Source organism: Papio anubis, chromosome 12 (genome assembly GCF_008728515.1).
Source record: "Papio anubis isolate 15944 chromosome 12, Panubis1.0, whole genome shotgun sequence".
NCBI lineage: Eukaryota > Metazoa > Chordata > Mammalia > Primates > Cercopithecidae > Papio > Papio anubis.
The window spans coordinates 102,542,078-102,561,803 of NC_044987.1; the positions used below are offsets into that span (position 1 = coordinate 102,542,078).

General features: G+C 38.0%; 1 protein-coding gene across 9 annotated transcripts in view; it reads right to left on the reverse strand.

The window, feature by feature from the left end:
* Window positions 1-19,726, reverse strand: part of C12H11orf49 (chromosome 12 C11orf49 homolog) — a 230,164-nt gene that overhangs the window by 169,536 nt on the left and 40,902 nt on the right. For 8 of the 9 annotated variants that reach the window (XM_017948422.2, XM_021925827.2, XM_017948420.2 and 5 more), the window contains exon 2: window positions 11,137-11,239. In XM_017948422.2, coding sequence (XP_017803911.1) covers window positions 11,137-11,239 — 103 coding nt within the window. Of the gene's footprint in view, window positions 1-11,136; window positions 11,240-15,606; window positions 15,687-19,726 lie in introns of those variants that run through there. The other variant, XM_003909954.5, reaches the window with a different exon arrangement.

Sequence of the window (19,726 nt, forward strand, 5' to 3'; positions counted from 1 at the left end):
CTAGAATATAGGTATTATCATCCCTAGCGAAAATCTAGACCTAGAAAATTATAATACAAGGACATCAACAAAGACATTTGTTGTTGATATTATTTAATGACAAAGGGATGATTTCAAGTCTGCTTCTACAGCCACCCAGGAAACAATGCTTTTCCCAAACACCTCTCATTGTAGTATTATCTACTGTTGCAGCCCCAGAACTCAGCAATACTAGAACTGTGTCCTAAAAGAAATGTGCACACTTGTGTCACTTTCTGATAAGACAATTTCTGCAGTGCTGGTAGCATTGCATCTGATAGTTGAAGAAGGGAACCACAATCATGTCCTCAGACAAGAAATTGGTTAGATATGACCCCTCCTGAAGGATCCTGAGAGACAATTTGTTTTTTGGAGAAGTCACTGACTATAAAGATGCACCTGCAAGGAGCCCGGGAGCTGAGAGACAGACAAACATCTTAGCAAATTCTAAAAGCAGAGCGAAGCTTCATTTGACTTTCATTTCACTTTTCTCAGGGAAGAAGAACCTTTGTGTTACTGCCAAAATCCTAACTGTCCTTCCTTTCTCTCTATCCCCTCCACCCCCATGCCAGCTCATTAAAGATCTTCTGGTTAAAGGTGCCAAATTGTGTCATTCTTTCCTACTCTAGTGCCAAGCTTGTGCCACTAGTTCCACAGATTGATCTGCTGGAGTTCTGAGCAAATTATGGAAGAAATTAAAAGCACTGAAAATTTTAAATTGTTCTGTTGTTGGTGAAGTAAAGCTTTTTAAACTTCTTCTTCTTGTAGAGACAGGGGTCTCATTGTGTTGCCCAGGCTAGTCTCAAACTCCTGGCCTCAAGTGATCTTCCCACCTTGGCTTCACAAAGTGTTGGGATTATAGGTGTGAGTCACTACATCTGGCTTAGTTTCTTAACTTCTGATGACTGACTTTACATTGCTAATGGCATGACACTTGTTAATTCAGACTTGTGTGTATGTATTTGATTGCCAGAGGAGTATTCAGGGAATTATCAGAGTGGTGGTATGAAGGAATATAAGGGCTTGAACCAAATAAAGATCCTTTATATTATTTATAGATTGAAATAAATCAAGTTATTTCTCTAAGGGGAGATATTTTAATGCAAAAAATCAGACCTAAATTTTATACTAGCTAGCTGCAAAAGCAGCTCCCATGAAAACAGAAATAATATCATTGGGGCTTGAGAACACTTCAGCCAAGGATGGTGTTTTCTTCATTTCCTCTTATTGAATGGTTTCATAACAGATAAGTTTCTCCTAACTTGAAGAAGGCAGGGGGTGGGGGGAGTAAGGTCTTTCCTGACAGGGAGAATCTGGGCCCAATTATTACTTCTGTAACCTTTGACTCTGACTTCCAAATGAGTCAAGGGACCAGTGGGCTGTGAAATAGCTTCCTCCATTACCAGGTCAAGTGCTGCTGGATAGTTTCCTGTAACCATAACACAAAGGAACTGAAGAAGTGAGATGGATTCTACAAAAACAGGCAACTTCTTGCATCCTCAATGACCCTGGATTTTTAAGTTTCAAAACAGATTTTGGTGACTCTTAACTCACCACTATGGCTTCCTGCAGTCTTTATGCTACAGCATATCTCTAGTAATATAGAAAAGAGCCAGAATCCTCTATAGATTTGGTTCTGTGATGGCCTAACAGAGGTGCCTGGCCGAGTAACAGTGGGGATAGGGTTGCTTTAACTGAAGGCAAATCTATTCCTGACAATTATCTGAGTCTGTGGGAATCCAGATGCTGACAATGAGAAATGGGTAACTTTTCTGTTACAATGTGTCAACTCCGGCTAAGAACTGAACTGTGGAAAAAAGGCAGGGGAGGGGGTGGGTACAGGGGGAAGCATTACCCCTTTTGAAGAAGTCTATAATAGGATTAGTCACCATTACTTCACCACACCACATTTTGGCTCAATTTACAAAAATAAGTAGAGAAAACATGAGCAGAAATGGCCCAAAGAAGTCTCAAGTCCATCTCTCATTCAAAGCTACAAGCCTGGAAATCAGTGAAGTCTTGGTTTGTTCTGATGTGCTTCTTGTTGGCTCACACCTGCTCCTCTGTTACCACGGACACAAGAAGAACCCCAAACAACACTACTTAAACTCTAGATGGTGAATGATCCTAAAAAAATCTGTCACCTTTAGAATGAATGTTTATACCCTGATTGTTCTAGATTATGTAGGAAAGAAGTGGGTCATCTTTTCATAGGGTTTAGAGTAACTGTCTGAAAAAACAAAAAAAGAAACGATATGTATTTTATAATCATGGATTGTTTTCATTAGAGTTACATTTTAAGTTATTTAGGAATATGCACTATTACCTATGTAACAAACCTGCACGCTCTGCACATGTATCCCAGAACTTAAAGTAAAAGAAAAAAAAGAAAAAAAATGGATATGCACTATTGGAATCTCTTTTTTTCTCCAAGGATGAATTAATGAAGTTCATATTTTATGGATTTATTTGAATCAAAATTAATTCTGATGATTAACATGTATCAAAATGAAATTATTAATGCTCCTTTTCTAAAAACTGACAAAGATTTCCATCTCCATATTTATTCTATGTAGTGTAGAACACAAATACTTTTGATGACTAATTATTTTATTTACTTTCACTGGTTAAATAGGAGCAGGGCATGAGGGAGGCCAACTACCCACAAGGGGGTCCTAGGAACACTGCCTATTAAGGGCACTCCACTCTCAGTAGCAACAAATAAAATCAATCAAATGATCTTTTTTGGACACAGGAAGCTTACTTAGATAATCAAGGTAGACAAAGAGAAGGTGAGTCACCCTCTGAGTTAGGTTATTGGCTCTCTGATGGGATGAGCTCTCAATCATTATCTCTTCCAAGAGGCCTTCCCTGTCCATCCTATATATTATGTTACTCTGGCTGTTTTCTTGTTATTTGTCTTGTTACAGTTACCAGTTGTGTAACCATGAGAATGTTACTTTTAAGCGCCTGAATTTCCTTATGAGTAAAATGAGGATGATACTAATACCCTGTTTATAGAACTGTGAAGATTAAATAATGGTTATTATATGCTTAGAACAGTGCCTAGCACACAGTGTTTATTAACCGTTAGCTATTCTCATCCTCATCAATTTGCTTGTTTATTGATTATTGCCTTCATTAAAACACTAGGTTCATAAATAGGTACCTTATTTGTCTTACTCACTGCTCCATTCCCATTGCATAGTACACACAGGCACAGAGTAGGTGCCCAAAAATAATTTGTGAATGAATAATTTGCAAATGAATGCCGTCCTATATTCTCACGTATCCTTAAAATAAACCAAAGGTAGTCTGTATACTTCTTTCCCTTGCAACCAAAACAGTCATCATAAAAACTTCACCAAAAACTAAAATCATCCTTTAAAAAACAAAAACAAGACACTTGACCATAAAAGTGAGCTCTCCTGGGCCCACGAACCAAGACCACAGAATATTATTCATTTCTATATTAGTATGTGGAGGTCAAGCTCCCTGATGCCACAGCATTGTAAACTATCAATTTAGCCTGTGAAGAATGGTTCCCAATTCTGATAGGAATTCTCAGATTTCAGCCTGTTTCTCTCTCATCATTATTTTCCAATGTCTCAAAAAGCCACATTTCTCATTTTATCTTTACCACAAGAATCTGGTCACACTCTGGTGTGGTTTCTAAGTTAGAGCTACTCTCGCCTCATTTTCTTGGATGTACTTCTTCAGAGGTCCTGACCCAGTGTTGACATTTGGTCTATTCTTAGAGTAGCACCTCTAAATATTAATTTCTTTTACCTTCTACTTGTTGAAGGACAACATTCAGAGGTAGAGGTTACATACAACATAAAAGAAAATCCTCTGGGATTTAGTACCCGTCTTTCAAGAGTGTCCAGAGGAATATGATCTACAGAGCTCATGGACTTGCAGATATACACAAAGTACTGCTCAGCCACTTGTGTTTTGCAGTTTATCCAGATTTGCTGGAACAGTCATGGACTTGTTTGAAAACACCAACAACCAAGGAGTGACAGACAGCATAGGTGAGAGGGCAAGCAGACCCAGAGAAGAAAATCAGAAGAGAAGCCTTCCAAAAACAATTTCAAGGAGTACTTTTATCACTGTTTAAAGGTAAATCACCCATGGTTAAATATATGAAAGTCTCAAGACGCGAACTTGAAACTGGAAGATGGAAGGGTACCGTTAACATATTTTTAAAAATCATGCTTCCTGCTCTTTACAGTCAGCTCCAGTTGCATCCCCCAAAAGGCCAATATTAAACGTTTAAATGGCAATGAACTGAGGTCACCAGCTAAGGCTGTGTGATAAGCTTGCAAAGTATAGTTCATAAGGGAGAATTCAAAAATAGTAGAAATCATAGCTAGAAGAAACCTCTAAATATGATCTGGTTAGCCCTCTAGCAACATTAAGCAGTAAAGTGAGTTGGAGGCAACAGAGAACAGTGGCCTCTGTAATACTGCAGATGAGGCTTGATTCCTGACTCTGTCACTTAATAGCTTGTGAACTTGAAGAAGCTATTTTAACCTTTCTGACTATCCACTTCCTCCTCTATAAAACAGAGATAACAATAATAATAGTACCCATCTCAAAGAATTGTAGTAGCTGAGACATGGTATTAGTTTAGTAAAAACTGCATATTATAATATATTATTATTATTATTATTATTATTAGCATGTAAGGCTTTATTAAACCCACTTCATAGATGAGGCAACTGAAGCCCATATTTCAGAAATTTGCCCAAGGTTATAGAGTGAGGACTTATAAGAATAAGGAGCTCTTCTTCCTTCTAGGGTAGTGCTCTTTCCACTTCATTATGTTTCTCTTATAAATCAATACAAAACTGAAGCCTGAGGCCAGGCGCAGTGGCTCACGCCTGTAATCCCAGCACTTTGGGAGGCCGAGGTGGGCGGATCACAAGGTCAGGAGTTCAAGACCAGCCTGGCTAACACAGTGAAACCCCATCTCTACTAAAAATACAAAAAACAAAAATTAGCCGGGCATGGTGGCAGGTGCCTATAGTCCCAGCTACTCGGGAAGCTGAGGCGGGAGAATGGCGTGAACCCGGGAGGCGGAGCTTGCAGTGAGCCGAGATCATGCCACTGCACTCCAGCCTGGGCGACAGAGCAAGACTCCATCTCAAAAAAAAAAAACAAAAAAAAAAAACTGAAGCCTGAAAGTGAAGGATTTTCACTAACTAAATCAAATTCACAAAGTAAACTCAGGAGCTTCCATCATCCAGGTCTCTGTGTCTACCAAATTATACTTACATTACTTCCCATTCTGTCATACATCCACACCTTTCAAGTCTTAAAAAAAAAAAAACCCAAAAGTTTTTGGAGCTGGTTTACTTTTCACTTCTCGGAATAACTTACCTCAGGCCAATCTGGTGTCATAGAGTTATGGAAGTGTCAGGTATGTGTCACTCGTATATTATGTAAATTTCAGCTTTCTGGGTACAAGAAACAGCCCGCTTGGCAAGTACATTTCTATCAGCGCCGTAGAAAATCTTATAATTTTTTTTCTTTTTTTTTTTTGAAACAGAGTTTCGCGCTTGTTGCCCGGGCTGGAGTGGAGTGCAATGGCACAATCTCAGCTCACTGCAACCTCTGCCTCCCAGGTTCAAGTGATTCTCCTGCCTCAGCCTCCTGAGTACCTGGGATTACAGGCATGTGCCACCACCCTTGGCTAATGATTTTTTCTCAACAGTGTATTGGTAGATAAAAGCTGCCTACAGTCAGCCTTACTGTTGGTTCACTACAGCTCAGAATTGGCTACACAGAAAAGTGGAATTCACTTTTGGAGTGCTAGGTGCACGGTATACAGCTTCTAAAATGGCAGAAAATAGAGCTTTACCAAAAATAAGAAAGGGAGGAAAAAACAAGAAAACAGTCCTTATTATAACAAAATCTAGAAGAGTAGAAAGTATTCAATAACTTAAAATATAGACACTGCTGTAGATTCAATAAATATTTGCCTAACATCTATTATATGTGAAGCATCATGCCAAGTACCAGAAATGCAAAGATGAAGACTAAATGAGGCCGGGTGCAAATGGCTCACGCCTACAATCCCAACACTTTGGGATGCCAAGGCAGGCAGATCACTTGAGTCCAGGAGTTCGAGACCAGCCTGGCTAACATGGTGAAACCCCATCTCTACTAAAAATACAAAAATTAGCTGGGTATGGTGGCGGGCGCCTGTAATCCCAGTTACACAGGAGGCTGAGGCGGGAGAATCTCTTGAACCCGGGAGATAGAGGTTGCAGTGAGCCAAGACTGCACCACTGCACTCTAGCCTGGGCAACAGAGGGAGACTCTGCCTAAAAAAAAAAAAAAAAGCCTACCTTCAAGGAACCAGTGTAATAGGGAAAAGACTGATAACAGAGATGGGGAGGGGAGTAAAATGAAAAAAGCCAGAAAGAAGCATTACCCCCAGAAGAGTCATATTTCACTTGGCAAGGAGCCTCAAGAGTGCTGGTACAGATTAAATGGCCTAGAAACTTGACCTGTAGGCTTGTCAGTTCGCTTGTCAGTTCTATAAAAGCAAGCAAGGCTATTCAATCTCAGTCTTTATTCCCTGCCTACCTCATTTGCTCCAGCCCGCATCACGAGAACAAGTAAAATTCCTTTCTCTACTTCATCCTCCTTTAGAAGACTGGGTGAAAGGAACAACTTTACTCCCAGAAAGCTTCTTTTTCCAAGGAACCTAAAATGCCAATCCATAAAAAATCTAGATTTCATTGATAAGAACTTTAGAGTTCAGCAAAAGAGCTAGGGAATCTCAAGTATTCCCCTAACAGCAACCCAAGTTGAGGCCATTTGAATAGCTGTCTGATCTCCAAGGAGCCTCTGGAGAACAGAAAGGAAAAAAAAAATCTATGTTCAAGGAAGATGAACTTGAGTTCAAGATTCACTTAAACAGAAGCCTATAAGGATTATTATTCCTTTCTTAGAATGTTCCCAATAAACCAGAGGAAAAGGAAAGAGAATCCAAATGATTATATAAATATGTGATGGCATGTTGGTAATAAAAATAATGCTTTGTATTTATCTAGCACATCCTTTCATGAAGATTATGTTTTGCACGGTACTGTACAAAAACAGACACGTAGACCAATGGAAAGAATAGAATACTCAAAAATAAAGTATACACTTAAAACAATCTTATCTTTGACAAGGCTGACAAAAACAAGCAATGGGGAAAGGACTCCCTGTTTAATAAATGGTGCTGGGATAACTGGTGAGCCATATGCAGAAGAATGACACTGGACCCTTACCTTTCACTATATACAAAAATTAACTCAAGATAGATTAAAGATTTAAATGTAAGACCTCAAACTATAAAAATCCTAGCAGAAAACCTAGGAAATATCCTTCTCAACATCAGCCTTGGCAAATAATTCTTGGCAAAGTCCCCAAAAGCAATTGCAACAAAAACAAAAATTGACAAGTGGGACCTAATTAAACTAAAAAGCTTCTGCACAGCAAAAGTAACGATCAATAGACAACCTACAGAATGGGAAAAAACATTTACAAATTATGCATCCAACAAAGGTCTAATATCCAGAATCTGTAAGGGACTTAAATCAAGAAGCAAAAATCAAATAACCCCATTTTAAAATGGTCAAAGGACATGAACAGACACTTTCTCAAAAGACAATATATAAGTGGCCAAGAAACATATGAAAAAATGCTCATTATCACTCATCATCAGAGACATTATCACTCATCATCAGAGAAATGCAAATCAAAACCACAAATGAGATACCATCTCATGCCAGTCAGAATGACTATTATTAAAAAGTCAGGGGAAAAAAAAAAAAAAAAACATGCTGGCAAGGCTGCTAAGAAAAGAGGATGCTTACACACTGTTGGTGGGAATGTAAATTAGTTCAGCTACTGTGGAAATCAGTTTGGAGATTTCTCAGAGAACTTAAAACAGAGCTACCATTAGACTCGGCAATCCCATTCATTAGTGGGTATGCCAAAGGAAAATACATCATTCTCCCCACGCACTCATACATTCATTGCTGCACTATTCACAATAGCAAAGACATGGAGTCAACCTAGGTGCCCATCAAGGTTAATTGGATAAAGAAAATATGGTACATATATACCATGGAGTACTATGCAGACATAAAAAAAAGAATGAAATCATGTCCTTTGCAGCAACATGGATGGAGCTAGAGGCCATAATCCTAAGTGAATTAATGTAGGAACAGAAAACCAAATACCACATGTTCTCACTTATAAGTGGGAGCTAAACATTGAGCATTCATGGACATGAACATGGGAGCAACAGACACTGTGGACTGCTAGAGGGAAGGAGGGAGGGGGGTAATGGGTCAAAAACTATCTATTGGGTACTATGCTCACTACCTGGGTGCAATGTACCCATGTAACAAACCTGCACATGTATTCCCTGTATCTAAAAGTTGGGAAAAAACAACATTAATGTATTTTTAAAGTGTTTATCTCATTCAGCCTAAAAACAGTTCTGTGATATTCAAAAAGTGGTAATCAGTTGGGCATGGTGGCTCATGGCTACAATCCCAACACTTCAAGAGGCCAAGGCAAGAGGATTACTTGAGTCCTGAAGTTCAAAACCAGCCTGGTCAACATACTGAAACACTGTCTCTACAAAAGAAAAATTTTAAAATTAGCTGGGCATGACAGCACATACCTGTAGGCCCGGCTACTAGGGAGGCTGAGGCAGAAGAATTCCTTGAGCCCAGGAGTTCAAGGATACAATGAGCCATGATGATGCCACTGCACTCCAGCCTGAACAACAGAGTAAAATTCTATCTCAAAAAAATAAAAACGGTAGTAATCATTTTGACTTTTATACATTCTAAGCATACTTTACAAAGAAGTATGACCTTCTTTTTTTTTTGAGACAGAGTGTCTCTCTGTCGGCCAGGCTGGAGTACAGTGGCACCATCTCGGCTCACTGCTACCTCTGCCTACCGGGTTCAAAAGATTCTCCTGCCTCAGCCTCCCAAGTAGCTGGGATTACAGGTGCGTGCCACCATGCCCAGCTGATTTTTGTATTTTTAGTACAGATGGGGTTTCACCATGTTGGTCAGGCTGGTCTCCTACTCCTGACCTCATGATCTGCCCTCCTCAGCCTGCCAAAGTGTTGGGATTACAGGCGTGAGCCACCTCGCCTGGCCTAAGTATGACCTTTCAAATATATAATCTATGAAAGATATCCTCCCTCTAGAAATATTTCTTTAAAAAATTTTTTAAGTTCTAATTTTCATGGGTGCATAGTAGGTGTATATATTTTGGGGGCACAAGAGATGTTTTGATACAGACATGCAATGTTAAATAGTTACATCATGGAGAATAGAGTATCCACCCCACCAAGCATTTATCCTTTGTGTTACAATCTAAATATACTCTTTTTTTTTTGAGACAGAGTCTGGCTCTGTCGCCCAGGTTGGAGTGCAGTGGCGCGATCACAGCTCACTGCAAGCTGCACCTCCCGGGTTCACGCCATTCTCCTGCCTGAGCCTCCCAAGTAGCTGGGACTACAGGCGCCCACCATCACACCCAGCTAATTTTTTGTATTTTTAGTAGATACAGGGTTTCACTGTGTTAGCCAGGATGGTCTCAATCTCCTGACCTCATGATCCACCCGCCTCGACCTCCCAAAGTGCTGGGATTACAGGCATGAGCCACCGCACCTGGCCAACTCTTTGAGTTATTTTTAAATGAACAATTAAGTTATCACTGACTATAGTCACCCTGTTGTGCTATCAAATAGCATGTCTTATCCATTCTTTCTATTTTTTTTTTTTACCCATCAACCATCCCCACCTCTTCCCCCAGCCCCCCGCTACCCTTCCCAACCTCTGGTAACCATCCTTCTATTCTCTTTGTCCATGAGTTTAATTGTTTTGATTTTTAGATCCCACAAATAAGTGAGAACATCCAATGTTTGTCTTTCTGTGTCTGGTTTATTTCACTTAACATAATGATCTTCAGTTCTATTCATGTTGTTGTAAATGACAGGATCTCATTCTCTTTTAGGGCCGAATAATACTCCATTGTGTATATGTACCACATTTTCTTTACCCATTCATCTGTTAATGGACACTTAGATTGCTTCCAAATCTTAGTACTCTAAACAGTGCTGCAACAAACATAGGAGTACTGATATTTATTCGATATACTAATTTCCTTTCTTTTAGTTATATACCCAGCAACGGAACTGCTGGATCTTACGGCAGCCCTATTCCTAGTTTTTTGAGGAACCTCCAAACTGTTCTCCATAATGGTTATACTAATTTACATCCCCATCAACAGTGTAGAAGTGTTCCCTTTCTCCACATCCTCGCCAGCATTTGTTATTGCCTGTCTTTAGGATATAAGCCATTATAACTGGGGTGAGATGTTATCTCATTGTAGTTTTGATTTTCATTTCTCTGATGATCAATGATGTTGAGCACTTTTGCTTATGCCTGTTTGCCATTTGTATGTCTTGTTTTGAGAAATGTCTATGCACATCTTTTGTCCGTTTTTTGATGGGATTATTGGATGTTTTCCTATAGGGATGTTTGAGCTCCTTATATATTCTGGTTATTGATCCCTTGTCAGATGGGTAGTTTGCAAATATTTTCTCCCATTCTCTGGGTTGTCTCTTCATTTTGCTGATTAGAAATACTCTTAAATCATTAAGTGATTGGCACAGCATCCTGTAGAAAGAAAACTGCAAGGAGCATTAGCCTAAACAATTCCATGAGAAAAGCCAGCCATGAAAAAAACAGGCTAGATGAACACCAGCTAAAGGAAATCAAAGTGAATATTTTGAATAAAGGAGAAAGTTAAAAGACGAACCTAAAGAAACAGATCTAATAGATCAAACAAGCGGTTGTTAAGCTACTGTAATCAAAACCATTCATGAGACATCGCTGGACAAAACTAGCTGCACCAAAGGCATGATCCAAAACATGTTTGGGCGGCCCACAACCAACCTACCAAAACTAAACATTCACTGCCACTACATAATCAGCATTGTCCCACTCTGTTCCTCAAGTGTCCTGCCTGCTTCCAAGCGCCTCCTCTGGGTTGACTGTATTAGTACGACATTCATGTACTTACTATTCAGTGAAGAACCTGGCAATTCCATATTGGCTGATATCTTCCCTGTTCTCTAGCAGCTGGCACACTGCATCCTCCATGTAGGTGAGGACATGTCGCTGAGCTGTAATCAAATAGCAAGAGAGAAAGAGAAAATGAGAGAAAGATTAAAAAAAGAATGATCCCAATCCTAGTAGGAGGTCATGTGTAAGGCAATCCAAGTGTTGGCTCTGTCTGATGACACTTCATCAGTGGACTGGAATAGGCAAAGCAAACTTGCTGACCCTAACTGAGCTATAGTCTCAAAGGATAGATTGAGAGATGATGTGAACATGACCTATTGCCATTTGACTGGCTGTTAGTATTAGCATCAACCCTTTATTCTTCATTTCAATGACAAGGGTGGGTTGAAGAGGAGATTTAGCACCATTCAGCAGATACACCTGGAAGTTCTTTTCTTTCTACCTCCTATTCTTTTCCACTTCTGCATCAGAAACTTATCCAGGGAGTTTGTAATTCCATGCTTGAAGCATGGATGGTATGATTGTAAAGAAAACTCTGGCCAGGCACAGTGGCTCACGCCTGTAATCCCAGCACTTTGGGAGGCTGAGGCAGGCAGATCACTTGAGGTCAGGAGTTCCAGACCAGCTTGGCAACATGGTGAAAACCTGTCTCTACTAATACAAAAATTAGCCAGACGCAGTGGCATATGCCTGTAATCCCAGCTACTCAGGAAGCTGTGGGAGGGGAATCGCTTGAACCTGGGAGGTGGAGGTTGCAGTGAGCCGAGATCATGCCATTGCACTCCAGCCTGGGCGACAGAGTCAGACTTCATCTCAAAAAAGAAAAAAAAGAAAACTGAGTTAATTAAAAAAAAAAAAAAAGTTTAAGGACCATGAAAATTTTAATACTGGTGTGTATGTAAGTTATTAACTTTGGTAAATAACAAGACCATGAAATCTGTCTGGCTCGGTTTATTAGATGTCATGTTTTCTGCATTTGTTGTGACTTGGAAATGTGTGAGTTAATCATGGGCGTATAATAAAAACTATGAGTATTAGAGTGAGACAGACCTGAGTTTGAATCATGGCTCTGTCTTGGTAGCTTAATCTTGGATAGCTACTTAGCCTGCACCTGTTTTCTTCTTTATCAAGCGTGGAAAGCAATATAATTTAACTATGTTTCTCAAAATATGGTCAATCAATTTCTTGATCTGAATCCCCTGGGATGCCCTGTTTAAAATACAGCTTTATAGTCTGGCACTGTCCCAGATTTAGTGACCTTAAATTTCTTACTAGAGCCCAGTAATTTTTAACAAGTACCCCTGGTGCTTCTTATGTACTCTTAAGTTTAAGAATCACTGGTTAAGAACTTGGGCTTTGGACTATAGAGAGTTGAGAGCTCCATTCTGAACTCTGCCGCTTCCTAGCTACATGACCATAAACAAATTACTCTTCAAGCCTATTCTTCATGGTGAAATGGGGGTAATAATGGTACTTACATTATAGGGTTATAGAAATAAGTAAGATAATACAGGTAAAACACCACTATGTGCTTGGTGCATAGTATGTGATTGATAATGTTTCCTTAAAAGCCTATCTCAAATGGCGTTATTGGGAGTTTGCTTCAGTAAACAACATAGGCCAGAAATTCTTAGATGTCAGATACTCAAATACTTCTTCCCCTTCTCTGAATTTTGTCCTTAGGTATGACAGTGGTATCCTGACAAACTTTACACGGAAGCTTCCAATTCAGTGTCCCCGTTTATCATAAAAAATTCAGAAAAATACTTTCATCTGGAGCAGTGAGAACAAAAAACCCTAAGTGATGAATATCCTTCCAAAAAGCAATTTCATGAAGTTGCTGCCAAAGCAGACATTTACTTCTTTCACAGTTTCATTCCTCAGGAAAATATGAAGGAATTACCTAAAATTTATAAATACTGGTGTTTCAAAAAACTATTTCTGAAGTCCTAGTAGTCTAGTGAAGCTCATAAAACAAGTAAGTTTATCTGCCAACCTGAGCTCAAGAGTCTTCACTTGATCATAATGATCACAGTGACTAAGGTTTCACCACGTTCCCAGCAGCCTAAAGTCCAGATGGACGGCCTGTTTACATTCTGTGACTTGTTTTATCTAAATGAGTGCTTCCCCAAACTAACAACTATCGGTCACTGCAAACCCTGACTGCCCACCCCCAACTCCACGCAAAAAGGGGTAAAAACAAAATCAGTTCCTCAACTCAACAGTTCATCCAACTAGAAAACTGTTTCTTTAAGAAATGGCCAAAACTGAGAGTGAAGCTGTAAGATAATACCTGCCAATTTCTGACACTGTTTTCAAAATATAATAATTATAATTAGGTGTATATTAAATTGGGAGGGAAAAATGGCCAGGGAAACATTAAAATCAGTTGCATTTTCACCTCTGTGTTCTCCTTCCTTTCTTCTATGGGTTTATCCTGATCTTACAAAAAGATTCCTTCCTTGGGCTATATGGCCTTTTATGACTTAGCTCTACCTAAGGCTAGTACAGGATTTTTTCTTTTTTCTTTTTGATGGTAGAAATGAAAGAGCTGTACTTAGAAGCAAATCCTGCTTCTCCTCCTCCCTAGCTCCAGGGACTCAAAGTTAATGTGAAAGCCCTTTACAGGAGAAATATTTTCAGAGCAGTAAAAATCAAAGTACTTTTGTCCTTCTAGAAGAAAAAAAAAAAAAAGGAGGAATTTTCTGGAAAATAGACTTTATACCAAAAATATAAAAAAGAAAAGAAAGAAATATATTGGACCATGCATGTTTAACATTTATCTGCCAATCAGATATTTAGTTTCATATTACAAATAATAACAGCTACCATTTTTGAGTACTTGTACAATTTATTAAACAACAATGTGACAGACACAGTATTGTACTAATTGTTTCACATGCTTTATTCTATTTGTTCCAAATACAATACTATAATAGTTATTCTTAGACTTCTATTTTTACAAGTGGAAGAACTGAAACTTACAAAATTAAAATAATTTACACAGCTAGTGGGAAGAGAAGCCAAGATTTGAACCAAGGTTTACCTGATACCAAAAACCCATTCTCTTAACACACTGCCTCACCATTAACACTTTAAAAATTATCTTTATTTTACACAGTGCACAAAGGCAGGAATGTATGTTAATAGTAAAATCACCTGAGAGATACGGTCCATTTGGGTCCATGTGAATTTATATGTGTGTGTATGTCTGTCTGTCCTGTCCCCTCACCTTCATACCAATCAGCACGGTGTGAAGTTAGAACTTGTCCCTAAATTTCAAAGTTTCTTGAAAAGAACCATCCCATCCATTCCTAGTTCACAAAGTAGAAACAGAAAGCCCTGGTGTTCTTTTTATGTGTGGGTGAAGGGAAGAAGCTAAGAAGAAAAGTTCCTCTCTGGAGAGAGTTTTACACCAGCCAACAGCCAAATGCAAAGCTCTCCCTAATTGCTGTGCCCTGGTGGTTTCCTTCACCTGCAGCTCTTATCAGTCTAATGTTCCCTCTGTGGTTAAGGGTACCACCCAACACTGGAAAATCCTTAGTTTATCAAACTTCAATGAGACAGAAGTTCAAAGCTCTTTCCTGGCAATAAAACATGGAGAGTGTCGTTTTACATTTTTTTTTAATGCAAAGGAATAGGCTTTAATTTACGTGAATGATTAAAGAATAAAAACAGCACACCTGCATCCCTGGAGGGCAAAGATATCTGGGCACCTTAGCTGCCCTCTTGGAAAAGGAAAAGCATTTAAGACAGGCTTTTCCTCTTTGGCTTTGCCATGGGTTCCATAACAAGATGAGGATTAAGTTTTCTAACATGTACCTATGATCTAGTGTCCTAAAATTCATTCTAATGCCCAATCGTCCATGTCTTGCTCAGAGAGTATCACTGTCTGAAATAAGCATTTAGAATTTCATCATGCTATACTGAAAAATCTATGGCAAACGTAAGTAAACACTATATGATCCTTACTTGAACCTAGCAAGTGAAGGCAACTGTGGATCAGAAACTTCTTGGTTCTGTTGACTCACCCCATGTTGATCACATAATCTCTTTATAACACTGTCAATCCTGCTATAAAATGGGTATGATTCTAAGAATATGTCTGATAATAAACTACTTCTTTAGAAAACATTCAATATATGCAAAAGGTAACATGTCAATGATTATATTAATATTGCTATATGCTGACTCTATAGATTAAAACAGCATAATAATTTTTACTGCAATGGTTAAGAACATGGGCTCTTGACCAACTGAACCTGGATTTGATTTCTAGCTCTGTCATTTACTGACTGTGTGACTTTATATAATAATTACCTTATCTCTCTGCCCTTTTCTATAAAATTGGGCAATACTAGTACCTACCACAGAAGACTGTGGTGAGGATTAAATAAAATAATCTGTGTAATCATCTTAGAATAGTGCTTGCCACATAGTAAGTGCTCAAACAATATTAGCCCTTTACCTCCTTATTGAAAGTTCTGCTCTTCAAACCAAGATGTTCAGATTATCTTCAAAGATTCTTGGGATATATAAAACCTACAACTATAAAAATATACATCATCATATACCCATTTCAGGTATGGCCTTTAAACTTGTAGGAAGCATTCATTTATTAACTGCTAATTACTCGGCAGGCCCTAATTTATATGGGGAAAATCCAAAACTATTTCTTTTTACTCTCTTCCCAAGCATAAATAACATCAAAGTGTTAGTTGTTTATTTCACAATTAAATGATAAGGGGTCCTATTTGGAAATTTTTGCTTGAGGGGTCTAGAATTTCCACCTTAACATTAGTTAGAGCACTCTTTTTAAAAAATTATTATTTAATACAGAGTCCCAATACTAGAATAAGTAAGTCTCACTGGAAAAAAATCTTCACATGAATTGCTATATATGATATTAACAGATGCACGCATAGGCAATAGCAGTACAAGTGAAAAGCAGAGTATATACATATACTCAACTTTTTCCTCCCTTGCCAGAGTTTGATAAATAAATTGATAAATACATAGAGTTTTCCTCCCTTCCTTTTGAGACATATTTTGGTCTATGAGGCCTCTGGAGATTGAGATCCTGGATGGCACAAATAAATGTTTGCTGAACTAAATTAAAATGCTCTCTAAGATAAAAAAAGTAAACCTGTTAATCAACAACCTGTCATGTAAACTACTTAGAAGTTTCAAGTTCAATATCATTTATAAATCACTAACATAATCTAGTATTTGATCTTGTGAGGTACAAATAGATAGCTTAATGGTTTAAAAAGTTAATAGACCTCTAAAATTAATTATTTACATCCTCCATCTTTACTGGTATATCCTGGTCCAAGGATATTGTGTGTTCTTGTGAAACATTTTGTCATCCATACGAGACCATCTTTGATCTTAGACCACACTAGACCAATTTCCCTTAACCAAAGGGAAGGGGGGAAATGAGGAAAACTAGCACATGTAATTCTTACACAACCCAACGAACATAGGTAACAGCATTTTTTTAAAACTTAGAGAGGTTAACAAACCTGCCCAAAGTCTAAATAAATGGCAGAGCTTGGATTCAAACTTAGATTTGACTCCAAAGCCCATATTCTTCCATTCACCCCACTACCTCTCAAAACCAAAAATGAAAGCAAAACAAGAAAAATCCAAAAACCTACAATGTGCCCCATCTTACGTTGTATTATCTAGAAATTGCTGGCTCTTCACTGTTAATACTTTACAGTATTAAGAAGCTTAAATTGGTAAATCAAAGTATTAGCATGATCTTTAAATTTTAAAAAATGTTTATTTCTAGTTAAACATAATAATTTTTAAAGGTTTAAACAATACAGACAAAGCTAAAGACTAATTCCAGTTCCCACAGATAACAACTATTATCAGTTTGGGGTGCATATTTTCAAAAATAAAGAAATACGGCTTGTGAGCTTGTTTTGTTTTCATGCTTTAAGTTGTTTTTAAGTGTATGATATATACTTTTCTGTATCTTTTTTTTTTATTCAACAATGTCTGGAGATCTTTCATAAAACAAAATAGAACCTACTTACCCTTTTGATAGTTCCCAATGGTAAATATTTCCCTATTGATAAACATTTAGGTTGTTTCCATGTTTTCACTATAATAAACTGGGCTGGGTTGAACACTCTTGTACGTGTTTCCCTGTACATATGTGCAAGAGTTTTTCTAAGGTAAATACCTCAAGATGGAATTCGCATTTCATAGGATGCACAGGATATCTTCATGTTTACCAGAGATAGACAATTGCTTTTACAAATTAGTTATTCCAATTTGCACGCTACCAGTCATATGAGTATCTATTTTCACTATCCTTGGCCTAATGCTTTATAATTTTGCCAATTTAATAGTTAGAAAATAGCTTTTCTCTGTTGTTTTAATTTTACTTTTCTTGATTACAAATAAAGTTAAGCACATTTTCATGTTTATTTGTATGTCTTATCCTTTGCCAATTTTCTTCTCTGGTTGTCTTTTTTTCTTCTTCTTGAATTGTAGATAATTCTATACATGTCACAAATACATACATCTACTTCATGGTTTTCTTTTAACTTGTCTGTGGTATCTTTCATTTTACAGAACTTTTAAATGTTGATACAGTCAAAATAATGTATCTGTGGCTTTTTTTGGTGTGCTATTTGTCCTATTCAAAAAGGCCTTCTCTACTCCAAGTGTATAAGCCTATTATCCTATATTCCAGTCTGCACTGCATGATACTGCCACCTTTAAAGAGCCATGCAGTATGACATGTATCAAACGGAACTTTCTGAGAACAAATTTGCAAATTAAAGAACGATCTTTTATTTTATAATTGTTAATTATAAAACAGACAAAAGCAATACATTGCATCTATACATCCAAACCACTGAAGTGCTGCTATATGGCTAGTCAAACTCAAATACCAAACGACACGCCAGAGGCAAACAAAGCATTACACATATGCTAACATCACCTGTGACAACCAGAAAACAAGAGGTGACTAAAGATCTTTATGTTAAGTAGAGGATGAAAAACTAAAGTCTATTTCCCTCAGCCAAAAGGGGTATTGTACTGGTTAATAGCTGTGCAAAGCTGAGTGCCTTGACATTTGAAACAGTCTCTGGTCAACCATTAATCCTCCCCTCCTCCCTTCTCCTTCCTAAAACTGTTTTTTTTGTTGTTGTTGTTGTTTTGTTTTGTTTTGTTTTTTATAGTTTTGGGATGTCAATTAAGGGTAAGTGTTTAAATCCTACTGCCTCAGTATTTCCAGCCTAAATCTCATAATAATACAGCATTTGTAGGTTGGAGTCCTACAATTTCAAGTGCCAGAAACTACAGAATCTTTTGTTGTTTGTTTTTTAAGTCGGAGTCTCGCTGTTGTCACCCAGGTTGGAGTGTAGTGGCGCAATCTTGGTTCACTGCAACCTCTGCCTCTAGGATTCAAGTGATTCTCCTGCCTCAGCCTCCTGAGTAGCTGGGATTACAGCGCCCACCACCATGCTCGGCTAATTTTTGTACTTTTAGTAGAGACAGGGTTTCACCATGTTGGCCAGACTGATCTTGAACTCTTGACCTCAGGTGATCTGCCTGCCTTGGCCTCCCAAAGTGCTGGGATTACAGGCGTGAGCCACCGCACCCAGCCTCTTTTTTTTTTTTTCAAGGAGATTTTCATAGAAGTTCAAACTTAAAGCACTCAGCTAGCTGACCATAACAAAATGTACGTCCTGAACACCAGAGAAATCTAAAGTAGCACTTAACTTTCCCACAGTTACAATCTAAGGGACATATGAAGAACCTAAGTAATACTTGTCATGGCAATAACTTTGCAAAAATAGTTACTCATACAGCAGTATAGCTATCAAGTCAACGCCATAAACATTCACATAACTATTTTCCAGAAAGTATCATGGGTAAAAAACAAAATCCCATAAATTGCTAAACATGTAGCAAATCATATGCCACTCATAACGTTGTCAAACAGGGAAGTAATAAAATTACAAGGTGAAAATTAATTGCGCTATAGCGCGAGTTGTAGTCTTGCAGCCAGGCATGGTGGTGCATGCCTGTGGTCCCAGTTACTCAGGAGGCTGAGGCAGGAGGATCCCTTGAGCCCAGGAGTTCAAGCCCAACATAGTAGGACTCCTGTCTCTTTAAAAAAAACAAAAAAAAAAGTATAGCCTTTGGGGGTAAACCATGTATTTATCAATTATTATTAAATGTACAGATTAATACTAATTGGTAATATGCAATTTAACTATGAATATACAGATCAGTGATATTAATGCAATAAGATACTAATACAACAATTTAATCATTTGCTTGGTGTTTTACATTAAAAATATTACATAAAAATTAGTTGGCTTTCACAACAACTGAACTAACAGTAACAGGATCTCATTTTTTCTAATGACAAAAAGATACAGAAAAGTTCTAATTTAAAGTAACTGAAAACTCACGGGCTTAGAATTCCCTATCCTCTCTCTTGTGGTTGATGTGGCTCTGCACGAAGGTGGAGATTCTTTTTCAAATAAGAGTCTCACATGTCAAATCCCCACTAAGAACTATCTCCGCATACTGTTTATGGGATATAGCTGTAA